The 27685-nt window shown below is 37.0% G+C and overlaps 1 protein-coding gene across 1 annotated transcript in view; it reads left to right on the top strand.

Annotated features, from left to right (window-relative positions):
• Positions 1-27685, top strand: part of LOC134651442 (uncharacterized) — a 134274-nt gene that overhangs the window by 37223 nt on the left and 69366 nt on the right. The window contains exon 2 of the mRNA XM_063506548.1: positions 8911-9420. Within this exon, the coding sequence (XP_063362618.1) occupies positions 9069-9420 (352 nt within the window). The 5' untranslated portion in view covers positions 8911-9068. The remainder of the gene's footprint in view (positions 1-8910; positions 9421-27685) is intronic.

The raw sequence follows: 27685 nt of genomic DNA, 5'->3' as shown, positions 1-27685 counted from the left end.
TATACACAAATTTTATGAGTACACAGACGGTCGAGCCATCAGCAGTCACCATCCATGGATGTGCGTAGCACGCTGTAACACAAACACACACGCACATTCGCGCAAGCGCCCTGCGCCGCCTAAACGAAACAGCAGGCTCAGGCATACATTTTCGCCGCGCGGTAGAAAGAGAGGGTTACGTCTTACGTCTTACGCTCTCGCGAGTTTAACATTTTTTCCCCATCACAAAAAGTGCACAGCGCTACAGTGCTAAAGAAGTTTTCACTTCAAAAATTGGCGACGTTTGGCGTAGAGTTAACTATCCTTTAATGAGTCGCTTGGCGTATAGTTAGCCATTAAGATGGCATAAATCCGAGCGCTGTTGATTGAAGCGAGCTGCGCGTAGGCGGCGTTTACTCGTAAGCTCGGCTTCAACGACCGTAAGATAACGTGCCGCGAAAGGTTGCGGATTACCCTGTCCGCCTCAATTCATCCACCCGACGCCTGCATGATCAACCTAATAAATTTAATTAACGTTTTTGCTGGATACAGACACTGGGAAACAAAAGTTTGTTTCTGACGAAAGTTAAGGAAGCCGATTCGAACTTACAAATTCATACAATTTGAGATCCCTCGCGCGTGCATCTGCACATGAAAGGTCGTTCATGCTAACATATTGATTCGGGTGTTTAATATTATCAAAGTTCGAATGCTTTTCAAAGTAAATGGTGTCAGTTTAGTAATATTAGTACCGTAAACATTTTTTTTATTGCATTCAAAGTAACCTCGAAATATAATTGGATCTGATCATTACAAATAGATCATAAAACAACACACACAACAATAACAATATCAAAATTATTGTTTAAATCTGAATACCGCTCCTAGTAAAAATGTAACAATGTCTACGGCCGATAGGTACGTACTACAAGTGCTACGCCACTAAATGTTCTGGGATACTTTTGACGCGTAGTCTGCTCCACTACTTTTGATGCTGGCTATACACATATATGTATAATTATGTAAGCGTATTACGCACTGATGTTCATTAAATTATTAGTACTAATACTATACAATAAGGTTAGCTAGAAGAGATCCCTTAGGGATAAAAAATAAAGAAAAAATAAGAGGGATCAGGTCGCTTTTGTACCTCTATTTTTGTAAATTTTATATAAACATGTGTTGTGTACAATAAAGTGATTAATACTGCTACCATATTCATTAAAATTTTTAATATAGAATTTTATGGAATTCTGCACTGCTACTGCTGCTACCTACTAATATAAAATTATAAACAGCCGGGTCATTGATTGACAGTTGATACCTATTAATATAAAATTATAAACACTCCGGTTATTGGTTTACAGTTGATAACTATTAATAATTTTGATCAACGACGTTGATCACCGCAGGGCTGCGGCTAGCAGGTCGATTCATGTCTGGTCGAAATTATTATAATATTATACTTAATACCCAGTTAACTATTAATTACAGTTGAGTCGAGACCCCTTATAGGGAAAATAATGCTTGATCTATGAAGTCCTGACTCAAACATAAAAATAATAGAAGAGTAGAAAAACGATTAATTAAGAATTCAATTTTTATTCAACTTTACGTACTTGTGTGTCAGTATTAGATATATTATTAATTCAGGTTACGCGTGAGCGAAAGAGAGCTATTATTATTCTCATTCAATTTAAGTTGTTTGGCGGGGCAAGAATTGAACCGCTATTTACTTACGCCAAACATGTTAGAGGTACGTGAACCCTTTCAGAATGTGACATCAAGTACAAGTAAAAATACAAAATTACTTTCTAGACGCGCTGCGTTTGACACGTACGCAGCGACAATATTTTATAAAGCTACGAGAAAGCTTTTTGGTTTCAGAAAATATTTTACACCGCCTTGAAAATGCAACAAAATAGCAATAGGCGTTCTTTACTAATAATATGTGAAACATAAACTTTACTTTTTACCCACATATTTATATTTGTAAAGTCTTCAGGATTGTGATCATACTTTGTAATATCCATTGTGTATTTCAAACATTAAAGAACAGTTGCCGGTGACATTGCGTCTAAGTCCACAAACAACCTTTTAACAATTCTCTTCACTTAGGTACTAAAATCTTTCGAATCGTTTAGGAAGGAATATACATTCTTTAGATTCGTACCTATCTACGTACTTTCGAAACCTCTTTCGCTTTAAAAGTGGTTATGATTTCGTTATTTATATATATTTATTATAGAATACACATTTTTCATTTTCATTTTCATTTTTCAGAATAGAATAGTATAGTTTATTCGTAAACACACATACAATATAGACATGCATAGAAAAAACATAGTGAAAAATAAAGTGTCACGAAATGGCCCCATCTCAGCATGTTGCTGGCGACTTCCAGCGCTGATCTTCCAATGAGACCATCAAGTGAGAAATAATCACGGACGGTAACAGAGAAAAAAAAAGAAACATAAAGAAAAGAAACATAAAATAAGCCGAAAAATAAATTACACACAGTTTACACAACTAATACGAAAAAGAGATACAACATGACAACATAAGTAAATACATGACACTAAGTTACAGTAGAATTACACGGATCAACCGATCGAACTTGTACCAGTCCGGTCGGATCATTGGTACTAATGGGGCTAGTGTGAATGAATCCCCTCAGTGTGTGTGTAGCGCTGTTATGGCTTCTCTACACGATGGGCCAACGCCGACCACTCCAAGGGACGCATTTATGCGTTAGAGGGAGCAAGTGATATTGCTATCTCATTCTACCGCATGGCTGCGTCCCTTGGAGTGGCCGGCGTTGGCCCATCGTGTAGAGGAGCCATGAAGCAGACGGCCGAACACATTGTCCTGGAATGCCCGTGCACAGAATTCAAGGGAAGGGTTGAAGACCTCGCGAATCTCAGTGAAAGGGTCAATGTGTATTTGGAGACCTCAATGTTTACATTATTATTTATAAACTATATCCAGTAACTGTAACGCCGTACGATAAATAAATAAATTATACCTAATAAAGAGTTGACATTATAATAAAGTCGAATATACGCCCGGTCGTCGTTCTTGTACCAGCACTGCGATTAGGTAGGTAGTTGTTTGCGTGATAAGTATAATTGAATTGAAACCCACATCAAGTGGAATTATTTTGTTGACACGGAACAAAATGATTATTACAGCGGTACTCACGCAGTGCTGCTCGGTTCTGTATCCGCACTAAATTCAAATCATACTTGCCGACATGTTATAATTTGTTAAGGGCATACCTTTACATGCAATACTCTTAATTTTCTTTTAATAGGTAAATTGGTCAAAAAAAACTACTTCTAGCTTACTAAATACATGGCAGGTAATATGATTATAATAACAGACCAAAATAACGGCCAATTATAATCAAACTAATTGACAGAACGTGTTTTAATTGGTTCGTGAAAACACTTTTATTTTGTAATATTTGTAGCCAAATTTACTTACATAGTACCTACACATGTGACATGAATTCACAAAATACCAGAATAAATACAAAATGATCAATCTCAGAAACTACTTTTCCAATTCCATATGTTTTTTATTAGGAACAATTAACTGACGACTGAATTATTTGACTACTGGTCTGGCCTAGTGGGTAGTGACCCTGCCTGTGAACCCGCGATCCTGGGTTCAAATCCCCGTAAGGGCATTTATTTGTGTGATGAGCTCAGATATTTGTTCCTGAGTCTTGGGTATTTTCTATGTATTTATGTATTTGTATATTTTATATAGGTATATATCGTTGTCTGAGTACCCACAACACAAGCCTTCATGAGCTTACTGTAGGACTTAGTCAATCTGTGCAAGAATGTCCTATAATATATATATTTTTGAAGTGAAAACTTCTTTAGCGGCGCTGGGCACTGTTTGAGGTGGGGAAAAAATGATAAACTCGAGACAGCGTAAGGCGATCACGTGACCGTAAGCCCCGTAAGGTGGCCACTCATAATTTAAATGGCATTTAAATAAATAAAGATAAACTCAATGTTATTTGACATTTATGTTGCGGACTCCTTTTCAAGACTCTTTACCTATGTTCAAATAATTTGACGTTGTCATGGCAGTATGTAAATAAACATGTCAATGAAAAAGTGTGATCTTATTTGAGAGTAATAATAATATATAATAAATAAATAGAATACCTCCGCTAAACGTATGTATCGTGTTACCGGGCGTCGGTAACATAGTGAGGTGAGTTTTCACTTCTATCGGCACTCCCGGAGTGCAACCGTTGTTGCTTTTTATTTTATTTAACTGAATATTTACGCAAATGGCAGTGTGATATTAACGTTATGTGGTTGTTCTACAATCGTTTTGACCTTACTAACACTAAAACATTCATAATTTTCGAATATAACTAAAATCATGCTACCCCCAGTCTTAGCTGACTGTGTAATTTACAAGTAGGTAGTATTAGGTAGGTATTATTTATTTGGACCTCATTACTAATAACAACCACGCGCGGCATCTCTCCAGTAGACCGCTTAGCGCACACATAGACTAGGAATCCTCTAGACGGAGTTTAGAGCAATTATTTCATGAAACCGATGCTGCCAAAAATACAGGGGTGCGGGGGGACGAGGTGATCGAATCCCGTGCCGTGATTGATCCGTTCAAAGACACGGATCAATCACGGCACGGGATTCTGACACTTTGACTCGAAGATGGAGTAAAACTACCGTATATAGTGGCAGAGGGGGTAGCGTTACTATGCTCAGTCTAGAGGATGTCTTGTCTGTGACCGCACAAAACAGCTATAGGTATTTAACATACACGGCGGCGCAATAGCCATGCCAAGATGATAAATTATGACAGAACCTCTTACAGAGGGCGTTTGGTGTTCAGGTCAGGCTTGTATAAATTCAGTGCTCGACAGAGGATAATTTAATTCGTCCATTCATGGAGGTGCGAATTTGCGAGTGCGTATCGGAGGGCGCGCCTGCCCCCCGCTGCCAGCCCCTCCCCGGCGGGCGCCCGCGATGACGTCAACCGCCCACCGAGCACCGCCACCCGATTATAAATAGCCATGCCGATAACACGCCACAGGTTTCGGCCCGTTTACTTCCGTTTAGTATTATATTTTGAACAAACTTTTAAATACTTTACTAATGATTATACTAAACCGTAAGGCCGAACAAGATAACCAATGGAAAATAAATCATGAACAGCTACAGAAAGACGCAAAATGGATCATCATAAGATGGAAAAGATAACATCTTGTTAACTTGGTCAGGGGTATGGAAGTATTCATGAAAGCACAAGAAAATTCCTCCAAGCGTTGAGATATTTCAGGAAAGGCCACCACACCAACCCTCCCCCCGACCCTCAGACCAACCCTTAACACAGATGCTCACTGGTGACAGTGGGAACCTAGAGTAACATCACGCGTAGAAATTTAAGGAAAATGCACGAATGTGGCGGTATAACATCAAACGTCTGCTCAATTGTCCTCTTACAGAAGAGCAAGCCTCGCTAACAACAGACGAAAATGACCTGCGTGTAGAACTTTCTTCATTCGAAGAGGTACACAGAAATATCATGAAGTTAAAAAACAACAAACCTCCAGGCATTGATGGGTTGCCTTCCGAGGAGTGGAAGTATGGCGGCGGGGCTGCCCAGTCCAAGCTTTATGAGCTTATTTTCAAAATCTGGGAGCTAGAACGACATCCCCAGGAAAAACCTGTACGAGTAGATACTCGTAGAAGTGCTCGAACTACCGAGGGATTTCTCCGGTGGAGATAGTGCCGATGCCTATACGCATGGCGGTTGTGAGAAAGTTGAGGACAAGTATTAAGGAGCAAGATAACATATGTTTAACGAATGAGAAAAAAAAATTGAACTGTTTATTATAAATAAAAATTACAAGGTTCACGGACAGACCACGCCTAATCTACAATATAATATAGTGTTAGCTAAGTGAGAGGTTTTATTTCTAATTACATCATTAATATTATTATTACTTTTTTTATCTAATTTATATAATATAATGAGTAAATCACAATTAACTATCGTAAACAGTAAACACCAGTTTTTAACATAAGTTTATAAACTCTGACAACATTTTACCATAAACAAGAGTCATATAGCTGCTTAAGTAAATCTGACGTTTCCTTAATTTATGTTTGCTTTAAAATAAATGGCGCCATACTGCCAATGACTGGAGAAAAAAAACATAGTATTAATTTGAAAAACTATGTTGAAAAAATGTGCAGTATAACATTTCATTAAGCACATGGTAAACGTAAAAATCATCTTTTACGGACATTTCTTGTTTTAGAATATTCAACTTTTAAATATGCAAAGCGGCAGAAAATTTTTAGGTACCTATCGGTGAAATTTCAAAAATATTTAAATGTCTCATGATTGGTGCCGTTACTAGCTACAGCTAAAAGTGACGGCTTGCTTGAAACTTGTGACAAAGCGATCCCTACCGCCGGAACGTGTTCACGCGGCTAATCTTTGATCTTTGATCATGTTCACCTCTAACACCTGACTCCTAACTGCTGCTATTCCCCATTCACATTCTATTTTAGTCAACTTAGTGCTAAAAGTTGAATTCGTCCATGTTGGAGCACTTAAAATGCAAATTAAATTATGTTTTCAACATACATGGGTCATCATACTAACACCTACTTATGCTCGAATTTCAGTTATGACTCAAATTTACATTACAATGAGATTTCACGGACTTTGTGATGTCCAGGACATAAAGCACTTTACATACCATAGTGCAGTTAAAATACCTACCTATTCTTTGATATATGTAGCCCAATCCTTTGCCATCTGCCTTAATTTAGAATACCTAATTCGCAAAAAGTAGACATCACGTTCATACTCCTCCCTCATCCACTAGCGAAGTGACAATACACGATCAATACTATAAGTAACATACAAAGATATGAACTGTAAGCTGTAACTTCTTAAAAAGTCTGTTTCACAAATATTTTGTCATACCTATTAGTTATTTTAGAGTGTCCGTAATTTAGTTCACGACGAAATGAAACAGTGACATAGACTATTTTTACACTTTAGTTCAAATCCTTCACTTGATACAAGTTTTCCCATGAATAAATATTAGAAATGATATTCAAATTCTTGTATTTGCTTACTAGTGTTGAGTCGCTCACTCGTGAGGCACCTCATTTGTACCACTCATTTTGTTAATTTGTCGCAGTACTTCGTACCGCAAAAATGTCTTACTTCACTCCTCTATTCATTTTACTCATTTACTCGCGCGCATCACAAACACCTCTTGCCATACAAATTATTTACACACTTCAAATTTCAAAAAAACTCCTATCCGTTCAAATTCACTCGCGAGTCTCGTGACCCTCAAAACTCATACACTCCTCACAACTCGCAACAGAGTCCCTGGATCGCGCGAGGCGCTAGGTGCTCGCCTGCTCGCCGACACTCAAAACTCAAATGTCTCAAATGAAGAAACGAGTAATGATCCACACTGTCAACTGCCGAACTACAAACCTTATTGCAACGACAAAAGGTCCACCGAGAAATGCGTTGAGTTTGTACCACTCACCGCCTCTCTGTGACATGAACCCCTCAAACATCCTTTCAAAATGAAACAATGAATTAGAAATACCCAAAGAGGGAGTGAGACCGACACGCGACGTACTTCAATATCGCTTCGCGTCACCACCGAAAATACGTTAACAATTAAACACGAAAGACAACAAGCGTAAGCGCTGCAAGCTTTCATACATCTTAAAAAGTTGTCGCTGTTGGAATTAATGGAATAGTTGACGGTGAAAATATGCTAGTACCTCACCTCATTTGAAGTAAGACATTGTAACACCTCATTTTAGAAAACGAGGTACTCATACAAACTCATTTTAAATTGATGTCCTACCCATCACTATTGCTTACAAAGGTTGCTCTTTACGAATTCAAAGCATTCGCTGAGATTATCTCTCCTTAAACAACAAATAAGATTAAGAACAAACTCACTAGGCAAAAGTCTCGGAGAAGGTAGCTGACACTTACTTTACGAAAACTTGTTTTTATTGTGAAACTTTGAACATTTTCCCTAATATATAGTCAACAATACGTTTGTTGCATTTACCCAAAGGATTTCGTTGTTTAATGTTTTTCTTACTAAGTTGTCAGTAACTTTAAACAAATCTTGACCACCTACCGCCTTAAAAATAGCTTAAATGTATGAAGAATAAGGTGTCGTCATAACTTAGAGCTTTGTTGTTTACAGACGAAGAGCTAGCCCCGGAAAATGGTACATGATAATGAGAGTAATGAGACTTGACGGTTAAGTTTGCTGTACTATCCTTATTACAGAATCCAGGCGTCTGGCAACTGTTCATTAGTGGAAGTCAGAGAATGTAGGCCACTTGAAGGATGCAAGTTGTAGAGTTCGGGGTCGATTAAGAGGAATTATTTATTTAATTCAAATATAACATTTCCAGACGTTTCTGTTGGGGAAGTGCCAGGTGATATCTAACGTTAGTCATCGCGCGCCTGCGGTTTTTGTTTCCTCAATAATGCGTAATGTTATTTATTCTAATGATATTCTATATCCTAATAAATATAGGACAGATCCTCTTGAAATGAAACATAATCGGGTATTTCGGCGTTCTTTTTTCCACAAGCCTTATTGACCTTACTTTGGAACAAGATTGATTTGTATACGTAAGATTGTCCCAAAATATGCATTTATTTTATCACAAAAGTTATGCCGCTCTGTCAATTCTGACCTCCACCGATGAACAAGTGTCGAACGCCTAGACCCAGTAGTAAGGATAGCATAACAAAGTAATTGTCATGTTTCGAAAACATGTGCCAAAAGCATACAACAATAATTAAATATTAGCATAATATAATTTTATCAATATCTTAATAGAACTTTTCGTGTTGTTTCAGGTCTGACTACGCTAATTAGAAATCGTCAACGGAATCAGACAGTAGCATATCCGGCCCCGACCAGCGATAAAAGTCTATAATGTGGTCGGGTGTGCGCCCACGGGGTGTGCGTAGATTGTGTACTTAGTACGCACGAGTGGTGGGAGGTGGGTGACAGCATGCGGGTGTACTGCATGGTGTTGGCGGCGCTGACGCTGCGCTCGGCGGCCGAACCCGCGCCGCGCCGGTACGCAGCGGAGTGGCGCGGCGCGCGCGACCGCGAACTAGCGCACGCGCGGCCCCTGCACGACCTCTTCGACCCCGAGCCTGAGGCGGCGGCGCTAGCGCCCGCGCCGGTGCCAGCGCCGGCGCACCAGGTCCCGGCGTCTCTACCCCCTGGCGCTCTGCACAAAGAACGACGACGCAACCGAGCCTGGGCTAAACGTGCTCCGCGCCTCCCTTCGGAGATCGCGAATCAGATGATGTTACGAGCTTCGCGGTCCAGTCGACCTTACGATGTACCCCAAATTGGTGAGTTTAGAATTTATTTTTAGTGAGCTTGCTGATATAACTACGGTTTAGATTGTTTAGAATTATAAAATAACGATCGTTCCTAGTAGTTAGTCGACGAGTCTAAAAGAACTAAAAAGCTGTATCACAACGAAGCGAGCATAATCTTAAACACGCTCAAAGGCACGTCTTTATCGTGTGGTATGCCTCTCCTGAGATAGATTATTTTTGTTTTGTATTTTTTGTGAGACTAAAATAACTAAACTATAAGGATTAGTTTCGCTACTTCTCTGCGTTTGTAAAATTAAGAATATTGTTGCCCATTCGTTTTATAGCCTTGCGATAGAAAAAGGTATGTGATTAATAGGGATGATGACACATGTTGAATTTTATAACAAAATCTAGTAAAATAGATATCAAACGAGCAATTTATCACAATAATGTGGATATTAAAATAAAATATTGAAAAATTACAAAAATACAGGACCTGAAAGTTTCAAATTTTAAGTTTTTTTTTACTTCCAAAAACTCGGAGTAATAATCCAATATGGAGTGGTGACACGCACTAATTTCTATGTGAAAAATTCTGCCGTTTTCGGCGCGGGGGGCGAGGAACGCACACAAATAATGTAAACACTAATGCATTTTTTGCATGCGTCGCTACACACGCACACGGCAAAATTATCAAACACTACTATAAACTATATTCACACAAATACAAGAACAAACACAGACAACCCTGTCCGTGAACGAGATGATGTCAGTTCTAAGTAAACGTAGAAGTGCGAGGGACTTGTCGATAATATTGTCGATATTTTATCGACTGAATTTTAACTGTCTGTTAGTCAATTATAACCATCAAAAACATTACATGTAAAAAGGTGCAAGTCTCGCAACGCTTCTACTACAAAAAAGTTTTGAGATGTAATGCTATGCTAATGTGAAACCAAGTCGGTTATTTTAATCAGTGCCAGGGGGTGTTAAAACCGTATCAATAAGATATCTTTAATTTGTAATACGTATAATGACTTGGCCATCGCACGGCTGCATAATGACAAAAGGATCATCGTCACCTATTAAAAATAATTCTAATTGAACATAACGCTAGCGCTAATTACAGTTTGAGCATTACACATATTTACGAGTACGGTACGAGTAAAGCATTATGCGCGATTGCCAAGTCATTATGTGTATTACAAATTAAAGATATCTTATTGATACGGTTTTAACACCCCCTGGCACTGATTAAAATAACCGACTTGGTTTCACATGACATCTCAAAACTTTTTTGTAGTAAAAGCGTTGCGAGACTTGCACCTTTTTACATGTAATGTTTTTGATGGGATCTCATCTCTTTTTGTAGACTGTCCTTCTTTCGGGTACTCATACCCATACTATGTATACACATATCATAACTAAACACATCTTTATTCATACTCACATCGTACATCGTAGTGTACCTTTACTTTACCTACTATTTGTAGGAACTGCAACAGTAACTTTGTAATAGCATATATTTATATGGAATTACAAACTTACTTATGCAGTTCTTAGATATTTAAAACGTGACTGATATTGCAATATTTTTAGGTTTTCGATCGCTTGATAAGCTGAAAACTACTTATGTTTAAAATTTATTGCATCTTTTGGAAATCTAAAAAAATAAATCAAAATAACAATATATTTATAATGTTCATATAGATTTTATCGATATTGGTTTTTATGGTGTCCCATCACTAACTATGGTAGAGTGATACCAGAGTAATAAATTAAAAGTGCCTGTTTATGGAAAATGACGGCAGTAAATACTTTAAAATAAATAAATTACAATACAAACATTGGACATGTCAAATAAAAAATATACGATAGAAACTAAGAGAAAAATGAATTTTCAAACAGTAGTAGGGTAGGTGCGTTAGTTTTCGTCCAGCTCTAGTTTTCGTCCACTTGACGAAATTGAATATAAATCTACAATGCTGCACAAATTTGGACTTAATGCAATCCTTAATGTCGAGACAATATATCTATCTACATAAAAAATGTATTTGGCAAGTAGCAAATTAAATATCAAATATGTTATTTGCTAATCTGTCATGTGGACGAAAACTAGAGACTAGAGCATGGACGGAAACTAGCACAATGACCCTATATCGGTAATATCACGTTATTTATGATTTATACTATTTATTTCATTGAATGGATTATGTTGATATAAAAATAAGGTGTTATAGAAAAATAATGTGTTATATAAATTATATAACAATAAGCAACGCAAATTAGAAGTTAGGTATACCTAATGAATATTTAGAAAGTCTTCTTTAAATTTTACCCTAAATTAGATCTAGTACCATGAAGTGGTATCACTTTCAAATTGACAATGTTTTTTAGTTTTTTGCTAAATTAGTGCACTATTTCATAATATTTACATGTAATAGTACTTACATATGAAAAGAAACGTGTTTTTTAAGTACGCTAGATGTTTCCGATCGGTTTTTACAGGAGAAAACGCTATAATTCGGCATGTTCTGCTCCTAACATTCCGCTTAGACTGACGTTTGCTGAATGGCGTATGACGTATGGCAACTAGTTTTATATAACCTCCTTGACCGGCGGCCGCCGACTTTTGGCAGAGGGGAACGCCTGTTAATGGCGGTTCCTGTTGGTTTATTATTCCGAGTCCAAAAACGATAAAAGTAAGGGTACCATTCGATTTCTTACATTTCATCCAAAAAAATATTGTATAGCAACTTTATACATAAACGCAATATTTCACCGACAAAAACGCAATTTTCTTGTTTTGTCCATACTACAAGATGGGCTCCCAGAGACCTTGACGTCACGTTCCCTTATCGTTTTGTTTAGGGCGTTTCGCGTCGCACTTCACTCGCAGGCCGACGCCTTTGACTACGATTTCTGACTTTTGTGTTACTTTAATGCAGCGGTCGGCAACCTTTTAGCAGCCAAGGGCCACATAGTGGTTAACGAAGATGATGCGGGCTGTACATTGTTAATATTTATGACTTTATCAGACATTGTCGTTTGTCAATATTACATACAAAATAGCCAGGGAGGCTCGCGGGCCGCAAGTGACAGGTTCACGGGCCGCATGCGGCCCGCGGGCCGCATGCGGCCCGCGGGCCGCAGGTTGCTGACCGCTGCTTTAATGCAATGGGTCCCATATAGACATTTGATCCTAAAAACAAACCCGATCGATTGATACCATAAATGAAAATTAGTCATGTAGCCTATTGGTTAAACTATTATTGCAGTCGCACAAATATTTTCAAGTGTGAATGAGCACACACAGTCAATAAAATTGTAATGTCAAATGCGCATAAGAGAACAGACTCACTGCAGTCATCACACGGATTTCCCCCAATGAAATGTGTAGCCGTTATAACGAGATGCAGGACATTAAGTGGGAATGTCGAGTGCGGATAGGCGGTAAATGCCAAAAGCTAGTAGTCCCACGTAATAGGCGGCGTGTGCACAGGTTCACCGCAACCTGTGATCCGTTTAATATGTACAGCATGGCTGCCTGTCGGAGCGGCCTTTGTGCTCAACGCATAACGCTCTCATTTGTCACAATACACAGGGTTTTACCAGCACCAATTTAGCATATTAGTTAGTTACAAATCGTTTGTTATTCAATAATATTGAATCAGTAATTATCAGATCAGTTTGCAATTAAATGTAATGAATAATAGGCATTGAATAAAATATTTCAGCGAACATAAAACAGATGTCCTGCTTCGTATTTATGCTCATGCATTGCATATTTCATCATAATGAAATGTGCATTTGATTTATTTTTAATGCAAGCCCGTTTTATTGCAAGAATGTCTTATGTAATCAAAAAACAAACTCGGAAAATTTCACCACGAAGAAACAAATACTAACCAATGACCTGACCACCCTTTCCCAAAAAAATAAAAGCCCTTTGCTAAAGCTTAGTCGATCATTGAATAGCTCTAATATGCTTACCTTAACATTGATATTTATCCCATTAATTTTACTTAGCCTTAAGACGAAAGGGGACTATTGCTTTCTATAATTTTAATATCCAGGGAGGAAAATGGGGACTACGTTTGTATGGAGAAGCGGTCTCCCACTTTCCTCTTAAGATCCAGTCATCAAACGTAAACTTGGAAGATCTTGTCATTAGTAAAAAGACGAATATTGCATAAGCTTTCGACAGGATAGCGGGTAGGCCTATAAAATTTAACATTAAACGACGCGAAATGTATGTACTTATACTATACCATCGAGTCGGGCACTGCTGTTAACCTTACGTGTATTTCTAGAGCAGACGCACTTGCCCTATGGCCTCCCCTGACCTTTTTATCACCCTAGCTGCGGAATATTCGGGTCTTGCAAGACGTAATGGAGTCTTAAAAATAAGTGATGAGGCTCAAATTATAAACTCGAGACGAACATATTACCCGACTTAATATTTCGATTATATTTCAGCTTAATTACGTACCCTTGCTCTTCAGTCTAACAAGCCATAGCCATGGCCGTTTTCGTGGGTATTTAGGCGATTTATGACGTATTAAAAAAAACTACTTACTAGATCTCGTTCAAACCAATTTTCGGTGGAAGTTTACATGGTAATGTACATCATATATTTTTTTTAGTTTTATCATTCTGTTATTTTAGAAGTTACAAGGGGGGGGGACACACATTTTACCACTTTGGAAGTGTCTCTCGCGCAAACTATTCAGTTTAGAAAAAAATGATATTAGAAACCTCAATATCATTTTTGAAGACCTATCCATAGATACCCCACACGTATGGGTTTGATGAAAAATAATTTTTGAGTTTCAGTACTAAGTATGGGGAACCCCAAAAATTTATTGTTTTTTTTTTCTATTTTCGTGTGAAAATCTTAATGCGGTTCACAGAATACATCTACTTACCAAGTTTCAACAGTATAGTTCTTATAGTTTCGGAGAAAAGTGACTGTGACATACGGACGGACATGACGGACAGACAGACAGACAGACAGACAGACAGACAGACAGACATGACGAATCTATAAGGGTTCCGTTTTTTGCCATTTGGCTACGGAACCCTAAAAAGGACCTTACCATTAGACGGGTATTCATGGGGGCTGGCGCCGGTCACGGCTCTTAAAGCTTATTATTATTCCTCTACGTTGGTGCAAATGAGTAGTTTCCTCAATTGACATTAGCAGAATAGAATAGATATAATGGACTGTAAATTATTTTATTTATAAGTTTACATGTTGCAAAACAAATTAGTAGTTATTAAAGGTGAACATCTCTTAAGCCATATTCTCTACAAAACAACTATTGGCATTTAATCGCGCTCCACAACCACATGACTCTATATATTATATTATATAGCGCACATTTCTTGCTTGCTTTCGTGGTATCAGAAAGTGACATATTATTAATACATTATACTATATCATAGCAAATTGTGCAATCAGCTAGAATAATTAGCCTGCTAATGTGAAATATTATAAGGACAATAATTGAATTTAACTGATTATTAGACAAGCGTGATCCTACTAGAATTTTACAAATACATATGTACAACAATTTGAACAATTTAAGGTTTTGATTATTATTCTATTAAGCAATGTTCATCCTATTTCGTAAAGAGTACCGGAGGCACCTAGATGAAGGTCTCAAAAATACTCTTAACATATATTTTTATTACAATCGCTCAAAAAGAGGTACATACATTGTGTAGCAGCAGCTGTCTAGCTGTGTGTGTAGTGTAGCGTTCGCGAAGTAATTTTTTTCGAAATACTTAGTGCTTTTTACTGTTCTAGAAGTACGTACTTAAATTAAAACAAAACCTGACAACGCCATACAAAATTAAAATATTATCCTAGCTGCGTCAGAATCAGCTTAGGGTAATGAACACAATAAAGCCTTGGTAATATTAATTTAAGCTTAAGACCCACAAGGCAACGACAAAAACCTTCTTGGATTACGGAGTTCGCGTTACGGGGCGGATCAGCCGATGGCTCAATTATGGCTGCTTGCATTCAAAACAGATTCAGTCAAACCCAACTTTAAATACTTGTAACTATAACTATTACAATACAATACAATACTCTTTATTGCACACCTCACATACACGTAGTTTACAATAAATGTACAATAACATAAAGAAAGACAATAGAGGTAACAACAGGCGGTCTTATCGCTTAAGAGCGATCTCTTCCAGACAACCTTTGGGTATCGAAGACAAAAGAATTAGAATATACGGTAGGTGGCGCAAAGAAAAAATATGAAAAGTCGAATTGAATATAACCAAACAACACAAAACATTAATAAAGATAAACATACTTAAATACGTATAACCATAAACATACATCTAAACATACATACATACATACATAAAAACTATATATTAAATAAAGAAACAACAGTGTCAATTATTATAAAAATAAAACGAACTAAACTAACTAACTATTGTAGTTATTTAAACCCTAACTGATCAAGAAATGGCAGGAAATGCCTTTTACCAACTAAGGGAAAACTAATAGTTTTGACTGAATTATTCCCCGTTAAAACGAATTTCACCGAGGCGTTTCAGAGGACTAGTTTTAACTCGGGAAAACGCGGTTTCACTTAACACACTTCAATGGTAATATATTATGTATTTAATCTTCTTCTTCCTCTTCGCCTTTTCCCGTTATACGAGGTCGGCTTTCCTTTTTGGAGTCTCTGGCAATTCTATTCTGAGCGTCTTCCTTATATAAATGTATGCTTTTCATATATTTTTCGATAGATTTCGTCGATGAGGTAAACCGTCTTCCTCGTGCTTTTTTTACAGTATTTTTAGGAGGTAAAATCACCGACCTTGTAATCTGTTTTAGTTTTGCTGATACGCTGTTGTTATAATATCTATTTTAAATTTTAATGCATATACAATATGGCAATTTATTAATTATATAAGTATTTTTAAACAATTTTATTTTTAAAGATACTCTGGTGGCCTAGCGGTAAAAGACTTTCAATCCGGAGGTCGCGGGTTTAAACCCCGGCTTGCACCAAAGAAAACATTGTGAGGAAACCAGATTAATCCCAATAAGGTCTAGTTTACCCTCTGGGTTGGAAGGTCAGGTCACCGCTTAGGTAAAAACGAATGCATATGCCAATTCTTGGGATTAGTTGCCAAACGGACCCCAGGCTCCCATGAGCCGTGATAAAAATGCCGGGATAACGTGAGGAAAATGATGATATTTCTTAAACTGTTTACCTTTGTCATCTTATGATCGCATTTGGACTATTGTCAGTCGGTCCTTTAGGAGTAGGTACGCATTATGCGTGCGTAATGTGGCGAAACAAGCGGATGTACTTAAGGAACGAGTACCCACAACACAAGCCTTCTTGAGCTTACCGTAGTCAATTTGTGTATGAATGTCCTATAATAGGTATTTATTATATTTGTTTACTTTCAAAATCATTTCATTTTCAAACTCAAAATCTTCTTTTCAAGGTGGCTTTTTACTAATTAATAAAATATTTAAAAAACCGGCAAAAGGTCCTAAACTTGACTTACTTTACTTAACTTTTTAATCACCATTAAGTTTTTACCAAATTATTGAGGCTCCACTGACAAGGAAGGGTACCCAATTGGCGGACTCCGATTTGATTATTTTTTATATATGTTATAGAGTAGTCTAAAATAACGGACACGTATTTTTTTTTAGCTGCCCATACTCAACTTCCTGGGAGAAATTGGCCTCCAAAGTACTGAAAAGTGACAAAACGATCTACATAATTTCTATAGAGAGTTTTGTTTAAGAAAATTGCTAGTTAATTACTGGTTTGAATATATTATGTTGGAGAATATGAAAAAATAATGGACACGTATTTTGTGATTTTGGCTCAAACTTATATTTTACAAAAAAAACACACTTCAAAGTTTCATACTTCTCATCCTTTCACTCGAACTTCACGTTGGTTATTTTAACCGTTTTTATTAACGTGAAAACTTCCCGGTAGTGAAGAATATTGTCATGGTTGTTAACCGGGTTGGATATTAAGTCCTAGCATATTTTAAAACATCAAAGATCCTAAAAGTATACATTTGAAATATTTGAATACCCTGTTAGGCGCGCGGTATCGTGGTGAATGCAGAGCTGCAGGCGCGCGGCAACGTGTTGGCGCATGAAACTATGACAAATATGAAACTTTGAAGTGTGCTTTTTTTTGTAAAATATGAACCGAAATAGAAAAACACGTGTCCATTATTTTTTCATGTTCTCCAACATATATTCAAACCAGTAATTAACTAGCAATTTTCTTAAACAAAACTCTCTATAGAAGTTAGAGCGTTTTGTCACTTTTCAGTACTTTGGAGCCCAATTTCTCCCAGGAAGCTGAGTATGGGCATCTAAAAAAAATATGTGTCCGTTATTTTAGACTATTCTATAACATATATAAAAAATAATCAAACCGGAGCCGGCCAGTTGGGTACCCTTCCTTGTGAGCTAAACCGGAGATAAATAAATAGATAGCCAGGCGAACCGTGCGAAACCGTAAGGGTTCCTTTTTGACTACGGAACCCTCAAGAGGAATCAGTCGGTAGGTACCTATATCGATTCGAACAACGACGCACCACGTACGGTCCTTGTACGTGCGACACATATCAATGCCTTTGCCATATTTATTTCCGTTCCTTGGGAACTTTAGGTCTAAATATAGTTAAGCTGGTGGGTAAAAACAAACATTATCGTAATTTTATGGGCTTAGGATTTCAGCAGCCTAAAATATAGTTTCAGGACGATTCAGTGTTCAAGAATCGCTTGAAGACCGGGTATTTTTTTTTTTGGTTCTGCAGATCGACTTAGTTTTATATTCTAACTAGCTGAGGTACCCGGCTTCGCTCAGAGAGTTGACATGTGATTGTGTGGTAGTTTTAAGTTTATCACAAATAAAATACTTGATTCTGATTCTGATTCTGGTACCTAGTTGTAAAAAAATCAAATGGCCCCGAATATTCCAGCATATTCCACAACATTCGAGAGCGTTCTGGAATATTTCATAATGATCTGGGATGTTCTCGAACATTCGACAACATTTTCTGAAATGTTGTGGAATGCTCTCGAATACTCTCGAATGCTCTGGACTGTTCTAGAAATGTCTTAGAGGGCGAGTGAACTGCCCTTATACCTTCAAAAGCACCGTCCTTCAGGTGAAAACAGGAATCTTCTTCATGGAAATACAAAATAGTCCACAATGTTCTAGAACAATCCACAACATTTCAGTCTGTTCTGGAACGTTCCACAATGATCTGGGATCCTGGATTCTAGGCTATATCCGAATATTCGACAACATTCCAGAATATTATGGGTCGTTCTGGAACATTCGAACCTCACGACGGATCTTGCATTATATACACCTAGTCGCCTACCAATGGTAGATCCGCTCTGACCCTACAACAAAAGCTTCGAATGGTTCAGAATATTCCAGAACATTCGGAAGTGTTCTGGAATGTTCCACAGTAATCTACGATGTTCTCGAACATTTGAAAACATTCCAGAATGTTCTGAAATGCTGTGGCATGCTCTTGAATACTCTCGAATGTTCTGGACTGTTCTAGAAATGTCTAGCCTCCGAGACCCGAGATTACCACACCAGGTACAAATTTTTGTAGGTATATATTTCACGATCTATTCTGAACTTTCGTCTATTAAGTTAAGGTCCAAAATTCAAAAACAAAACGACTGCTTCTGTGCCTGGGTCTGGGCGAAACTTTCAGCCCTTATATCTTCAAAAGCACACGCTTCAGATAAAAACAGGAAACTTCTTCATGGACGGGAGATAAAGGGCTACCACACCATATAGCTTCCTTGATCGTATCGGGGCGCATTTCTGAGTTTTAGCGGCACGCACATTGTACACTTTCTTTTATAATATATATTGATTAAAAGTCTTAAAGTAGCCTCCTGCCAATTCTTCATAGCGCAATTTATTCGCAATAGACCCGATAAAATTATATCCTAATGTATGTGTACAAAACGCGAAAAAAAACATTTATTCAGATGAAATAAACCCTATTTTTTTCTGCCAAACTGCAGGACAGTTTCTTTACTTTCTTTGGTTTAGGTAACATTTAAAACGAAAGTTTTAAATGTTACCTATTGCAACTTGCAACTCGTACCTATCAAAAATTATTAACATTAATGTTTATTTCTCGAAATCTATAAATAATTGGAATCGGCCTCCATGAATTAGTAAGCTATCATTATTCATATAATATAACGACGTACCTTCGTAGCACACGTAACAGTGGTTGGAAATCATTCAAAATATTAACAACCAACAAAATATGTTAAAACGAATTTGAAAAGATTTCTCCGACTTACTTTGGCATCTCGCTCGTGTGAGGTGTGAGTGAGTAGTTCCTATATAAGTTGAAGCACATACATAGACGAATTATGTCCAAATGAGATGGAATTGACATCAATTTGTAAGTCCGAATCGTCCTCCAACGGTGCTTTCCTAAAGTTCATTAAAAAATATTAAATTAAGCCGGCTCATCCGTATTGTGAAAGCTATAGCTTCCACTCGAAGCAATAGCGCAATTACAATTTGGTAGCGTGAGCGCGAGCGAGTCAAGATCTCGGACAATCACCGTACCTAATTTTGACCTCGAGATGCGTAGTAATCGGAGAACGTATTTATTCCGGTTTTCTGTAGCGATCAACTTGTTTGCGTTCGGTAAGCAATCTGAATACACGGACAGATCTGAATAAAGCCCCTCAATCCAGACCAAAATCGGTAAAATGAAAACGTTTTTGAAATCAAATATACTTTAGTAACATCTAGACTGAGCCCAGCATAGATTTGAGCTTATCTCAAATGAAATCTTTAATACGTAAGTGCTTGAGAAATGCCCCTTTATTACTTGAAAATATATATTTTTTAATCTTACCAACTAGAAATATAATTTGTTTAATAATAAAAATGCGTTTTTCACTTTTCATGCTCAAAAAGTGCACCTTTATGTCGCGCGTAGACGACATAAAATCGCATTTTATGCTCTAGAGCATAAAAGTAAAATTTTCTTCTAAGACTAAGGTAATCGTTCTCAACAGCCAAACAGTTAAAACATATTGCACAATTTTACTGAGCAATAAAATTGTGTAGATGACAAAACTTGTTATATTATTTTATTTTTGCTACAATTTATTAGAAATCCGTATTTTCTGTCATTAAATTTAGTAAATCACATAAAATAGGAGTCGATTATCGTTCAAAAATGCTCCGAAATGTTTGATTTGGCAGAAAACCAAGCGTCTGAAACTCTGATCACACGTTGAAAATTAAAAAAAAAATTAAAAAGTTAGTTGGCGGAAATGTATTATGTTCTTTCGCGTTACGACAATTTCGTGGTGTAAATTGCCGTGAAAAATATAATTTATTTTCCTCGCAATCGAAGTGAAAAGCAGAGTGTACAACAAGGGCATAAATGTCCATTTTTACCCTCGTCTACTATTTGGTTGCTACAAAAAATTGCCTCGGGTAAAAATGGGTCACTTTATGCCCTTGTAGTACAATCTACTATGATTACATTGCCTGCAGTTGATATTTTGGACTCCGTTAAATAATTGGGGCTGTAGAGCGTGTCGTACAAATAAACGGAAAAAAATATATAAGTACCTAAACTTAAACTCTTACGTAACATTCCTACATAGGCAGTGGCGGATTTCCCATAAGGCACAGTAGGCACGAGCCTAGGGCGGCGAGATTTTAGGGGCGGCAAATTGTGACAAAAAATTCGCTGATGATAACAAGAAATAACTCAAAATTACGCCAGGCAACGAATTCTTAAAAAAGGTTCCTATACATAGAGGGAAATGCTTGGAACACAATTTTTGACTTCGTAACTTTGTTTGAACTAGTTAGTAGGTGAACATATCAAAAATTCAAAAGTCCCCGGCCGTATCCCTTGAGTCAGGGGTAGAGGGGGGTTTGAAGGTCCCATTTTTCAGTTTTTCGCTTATATCTCGGAAACTATGCGTTCTAACGACATGATCATTATACAAAATGAAAGTTGATTAAATTTGCTATAAGTTTTTCGATATCTTGAGGGCCCTCCACACTTGTGCGCGAATCGCGGCGCGAAGCCGTCAACGCCGTGGCGTCGATTTCGCAGAATGTTCACGCCTTGTTACCCGTCTTTTGTCGGTTTTTCGGCCCGCGTCGAAGGAAGCGCGAAGCGCGAACTTGCAAGACTCCACATTACACACTATTTTGGCTCATCAGTTGCATTGCAAGATAAATATTAATTAGGTACTTATACCTATTATATATAGCGGCTATATTTTACGGTTTACAACAAAACAAAATTAAAAAATAGCTACAGCAAGTATGATTCCATAGATAAATGACAGTTAAACTTGATCAGCTGATGCTTTTCAGCCATCTTGGCGCGAACTAAACTGCGAAATCACCGTGAAGTTTGCGAGTGTGGAGTCATACGTCAACGTCGCGATATGTTCGCTCCGCGAAGTCGCGCCGCGATTTACGCACATAGTTTAGAGGGGGGCTTGTATAGTTTTCGAGATATCCGCTCTTGAAAAATGTAATTTTGCATTGGTTTTGCTTTAATAATATTCACGGTGCTTACGAAGAAAGGAACCCGAAAGATTTTACCAGCTTAATTATTACTGATCATATTTAAAGACTAAAATGTCCTTTCTACTTCTCTGGAATTCGCTGGAGGCCAAAAGAGGGAAAAAAATGTTAGTTATTCTTGCTTCTTATTAAAAAAAACTTGAATGTTTTTGTACATAAAAAGTAAATGTTATGTATGTATATGTATATATGTATGTATAAACTCTTTATTGTACAAAACACAAATTTAATTTGTTATTGGTAAAACTGTCACTTAAAATGAATTAGTAAGTAGTTGTTTTTTTTTGTAAAACCTATTTTTTGTATTAAAGCGTTACTAGGTACATTCTGACATTTATCAATAAGGATAATATAGCTTGTCAAGCATATCTTGTCAGTAAAAAAAGGCGCGAAATTCAAATTTTCTATGGGACGGTATCCCTTCACGCCTACATTTTTCAAATTTGCCGCCTTTTTCTACTGACAAGATCTGCTTGACCAAGTATATGTACCTAGACTACGTCGCAAAGTGGCAACATCGCTATCGTAAATGCGTTTTAGATGTTTTGTTTTTTATTGGTAATAACTGGTTAAAATATTATAGCACCGTAAATATATATATTATGTATTGAAGGAAATGTAATGCAAAATTACAGACATATAACGATCATGTCACAAGGACGCATAGTTTCTGAGATATAATAAGCGAAAAACCGAAAAATGGGACCTTCAAACCAAACCCCCTTACCCCCCCGCTCAAGGGCTACGGCCGGGGACTTTTAATATGTTCACCTCCTAACGAGTACTTAGTCAATATGATGGGGGCTGGTGCTGAGAAAGGGGCGGCTACAAGGCCTGGAGCCTAGGGCGGCAAAGACTGCAAATCCGCCACTGTACATAGGTAAGTACTATGGGTAGGTACACAAAAATAATTAGACCTTCATTCTTCATCAGTCTGGCATACTTAAATGCAATAGCAAGCAGGATATCAAATCAAACTTCAGCAAAACAGGCGAAAGTTTAGAGATATATCTCGCGGGACCTACCTATAAGTACTTAATAAAATATTTATTGACTCATATCGAAGTAAATTGATGTAAATGAATAACCTAACACAATACCTTAAAAGAATGATTGTTCCCTTGGTTCTGAGGAACTTTTCCGAGCGGAAGACAAGACTCCAATAAATCGGAATTGCTAGGATATTTATTACACAGAGAAACGGTATTTGCTTTAGAGATAGGCCTTGGTACCTAGTCGATGTTCACTGCAGTAATTTAAAACAGTATTAATTTCTAGAGATCTGGCCGGCCCTCTAAATCTTAAATATTATTACAAATAAGTTATCGAAGTTTTATTATATGGGTATGGGTTTCTATCTATGTATGGACTGAGCACTTTAAATTTAATTATTTCTATATCCCAGTCTCGCTCGCAGATGTACGAGTATCTGCCTACCTACACAAAAACATTCGGTACCTACCTTCCCGACCTCAAACTAGTAAAATTACCATACATTTTATATTGAAAATACTACGCTAAAATGCAATTATTTGCATTCATTCAGTAAAAGTAAATGAAAACTTAAAGCGCATTGTTTTGAAATTAATGCTTTACTTGCCCCTAAAGCCATTGCCCTCATTTTAAATTCGATATTGGATGATATTTGATTACAACGCTATTACTTAAAGATACATCCCAACTAACATTAGGCGCTAAATATAAGAGGTAAAAGAGATCTATATAACCGTTCGATCGCTCCTTTGGTTCTATTGATGTTCTAAAAATAGGAGTTATAGCCGGCTATAACCCCGTAATATCCCTAATTGTTTGTTGGGATACTAGCCCCGATGCAGTGAAATTTGTCTAATGAAAAACATATAATTTATTTATTTTAATATTTTTTACATCATGCGAAACAGATGAAACTACTTAGTAAATGGAACCCATAAGAGTACAGTTACCAGCCAACATGAGAAAGCAACTCAAAATTTGCATCAGAATACTTTGCCACCCATGTGGATAAAATGCAAATTTTTCACCAGTTTTTGAAGTATAAAGAGAGACTTTACGAGCTGGTGTGGTGAAATAGATTATACGATCAGAAAAAAAATTGGAAATTAAAAAGCACTAGTTCGCAATAACGAACTTTACGAACGCTTATAAACTACGTACCTAACTAAAGTACCACTGTTTAAGCAACTATATTAAAAAATATATATCGTAGTTGCGATATGAGCTTGAATAAACTAGACGTGTTTATTATCCATTGTAATGCTTGTGTGGGTCGACATCAAACACACGCACACGTTTTTGCACTTTATACCGTACTAACATGGACAACGAATTACGATAAATGTGAATGAATGCCCGCCGACCAGCTTGTTGTCTATTTAGTTGGCCGCACTTTAGGTATTTACTTTACACTTTATTAGATTTCATACTCGCCCAGACATTGCACAAATTGCACACGCATGGTTTGGGATTGCCAGCTGCTATTTATGATGGAAAAACAAGTGACCGTCAAAAATATTTTTGGATACACACTTTTATTGCTGACTGTACTTTCTCACCTTTACATGTCTAAAAAGTGCTTCTCGAGATCTTTCTAATGAGCCTAAATTCAATGTGTCTATGTTATTCCATTGAAAAGTTGGCTATATTCCGACTGCATCATCAGATCAGCTCCATGTTAGCATAATATTGCATTATCATCAGAAATACGGAAGTATACCAAATTTCAGCTCAATCAGACACCGGGAAGTGGTTCACTTCAAATTTAAGTTACAAGATTTGAAGCATATATATGTAGATATATACAAAGAATATACGCGGTGAAGCTAAATAAAAGTGTGTAATAAAAGTATTTGTAAGTCGAGTGAAATTTAGAATGTAAATTAAGTGAAAAAAAAATATATATTTACACTGGTCTGAAGCCACATTCATACACGGGAGGAAGAGAGTTTCACTGCAGTATTTATTGCATTATTATCGGACAGGCATTTGAAGGCTGTAAATTTAGGAGGGTCCGGGCGTGTCTGATCGTGGGTAAGAATTCCAAGACGTCGCCTGTCCATCACTCATGCAACAGGTTCATTAGAACTTCCGACAGCCCACTAACACCTTAACAGCCCCACAGCCAAACCATAAATAACAACTAACAAGACTAGTGCATCTGGCGCTTTATCAGGTTGGATTCTAGCTCTTTGTACACTCGTGCCACTCTAAAAAAAATTTGGTTGGCCCTATCAATATCTTGATAGTCGTAATCAAGCATCTTGATTCCATACGAGCCTAACAAGAACTTAGACACATCAAATAAGGTAATTCTGATTGCTATTACTATATCTATGTAACTGAACCAATTAAGATCTTGTTCAATATTTACACGAAAAATAATTATGCTAACTAATTGATCCTAGCAAGATCAACTAAGGGCTTGATAATTATTATCATCATAAGTTACTGTACCAACTAATACAAACAAGTCAGTTTAACTAAGATGTAGGTCAGTATTAACATGAAGAATTACTGTATTAACTATTTGACCCAAATAAGTTCAACTAAGAACATGATTACCTCGACTAATGCACCTTATTAGCCTGAACTAAGATATTGTTAAATTTGAATCTCAATTGTTTAATCATTTCAACTAAGATTTAAATCAATGTTAACATGAAGAATTACTGTATCAACTATTTGATCCTAATAAGTTCAACTAAGAACATGATTGCATCGACTTATGCATCTTATTAGCCAGAACTAAGAAATTGTTAAATTTGAATCTCAATTGTTTAATCAGTTCAACTATGAAGCTTGTCTAGTACAATATACCATTCTTCATCAATTGTACTAGTACAATAAAACACAACAACAAACAACAAGCTTCATAGTTGAACTGATTAAACAATTGAGATTCAAATTTAACAAAGTAAAGTTTTATGAAAAGGGGGTAAATGAATAAAACAAAAAAAATATATAATAAGATGTTATTTATTCATCTAAACATTTAGAAAACTAAACGTTTTACATTTAAAAATAGAACTTTCTTTTACATACCTTACATATATATTATAATTAACATTTAAAACGGGCTACAAATATAATGACCGTTTGGCGTACAACCGTCGATTTCCCCCTTATGGGTACCCGTTGGCGGCAGGCTCGGGGACGTCTGTCGCCTACACGAGGGTCCCTGGGATGGCAAATGCGCAAAAAATGGCGCACTCTTAGAGAAGTAAAGGGAAACAGTTCCTCCGAAGTCGAGTCCGCAGTTCGGACAGCCGCTGGCGGGGTTTCGGAAGCATGCTCCCGATCGTTTCCCGTGCCTCGCCTTAAAGCCTTGAGGCGGCCAACAGGGGTTTTACTGGGTAGACCTGGGGTCTCATTAGTCCACAACAGGGATTCCCACATAACCATCCCGGCCCGTCCCCGCGCCTTTTATTCCCGTCGCCGCGATTATCACTTGCTCCATGTTGCACATACACTATTATACATTAGGTACACAAAGCAAAGGTAACACGTTCACTGTTCCAGGCTTGCCGTGAAATAAAGGCACAAGTAAAGTTTATTTCGTTGACGCGTTGACGCTTGAATGACTAAGTAGTTGAATGTTGAACGTCGAGGCTGAGCTGGCTGAGACTGACTCCCCACTCGCACGGTCACAGGCGCCGCAGGGGCGCGGGCGGGGAGGACCGCGGGTGCACCGGCGCCCCCCTACTTATCTCTTGATTGAACGGATTAACTGATTATTTAATTTAATTATGAAGAAAATCGATTTAACAAATAATTCTTAATAGAATGGAATATTAGTTTCGTAATTAATACAATAACTTGATCATAATGGGATTGAATGTTTTATCTTCGTTGTTCTAAATATTATATGTTTAGTTGATTAAAATACCAAGTCTTATGTAAATCAACAAAGAGAAAATAATCACATAAACTATTAAAATGTTCATAACTATTAACATATTTATCTGTTTTAATTAATTTGTTAAGGATTGAATCAACCTACGTTACATAATTATGCCAACAAGTTAATGATAGATGCAAAGTATACAATTGTTAGGATTAATAACATACCTACTTTATTAGTTCAATCACAGATACACTTATTGTTTTAAGTAATCAGGTTTCTTTGATTTATATAAGATCGTTATTGTTATAATTAACTTAACGTCAACTAAGAGAAAACTGCTCTTAGTTGGTCTTCATTTTTTAGAGTGTGTAGGCTCGTACAGCACTTTCATTCGAATTAAAATTGTGCTGTATTAAATATTAATCTGACAATACTCTCAATGCATACCTATGACTCAATTTTGGTATGGTAAGTATACGAAACAGAACTGAAAACAAAACCTTAAAAATGTATCACAAATGATTACAATATTGGTCCAGTATCACACTGAAGGCGTATTCTGACTGTAATAACAGGTTATGAATTTGATCTGGGTTTGTTATGGATATGATGTCTGTGTCAAAAGTCACTTTTGACACGGACAGATCGTATCCAAAACAAATCTAGATCATATTCATAACCTGTTAATAAAAATACGCCTCCAGCTGACAAAAACAAGTAATAAAACAAGATGCGTTTGATGGAATGACTGAAATTCGCTCACATTATACGCTTTTAGTGTTCTACTCGTAAAAGCAACTGGATGTCATAACAT

Source organism: Cydia amplana, chromosome 10 (genome assembly GCF_948474715.1).
Source record: "Cydia amplana chromosome 10, ilCydAmpl1.1, whole genome shotgun sequence".
Lineage (NCBI taxonomy): Eukaryota > Metazoa > Arthropoda > Insecta > Lepidoptera > Tortricidae > Cydia > Cydia amplana.
This window is presented reverse-complemented; position numbering and strand designations above follow the sequence as displayed.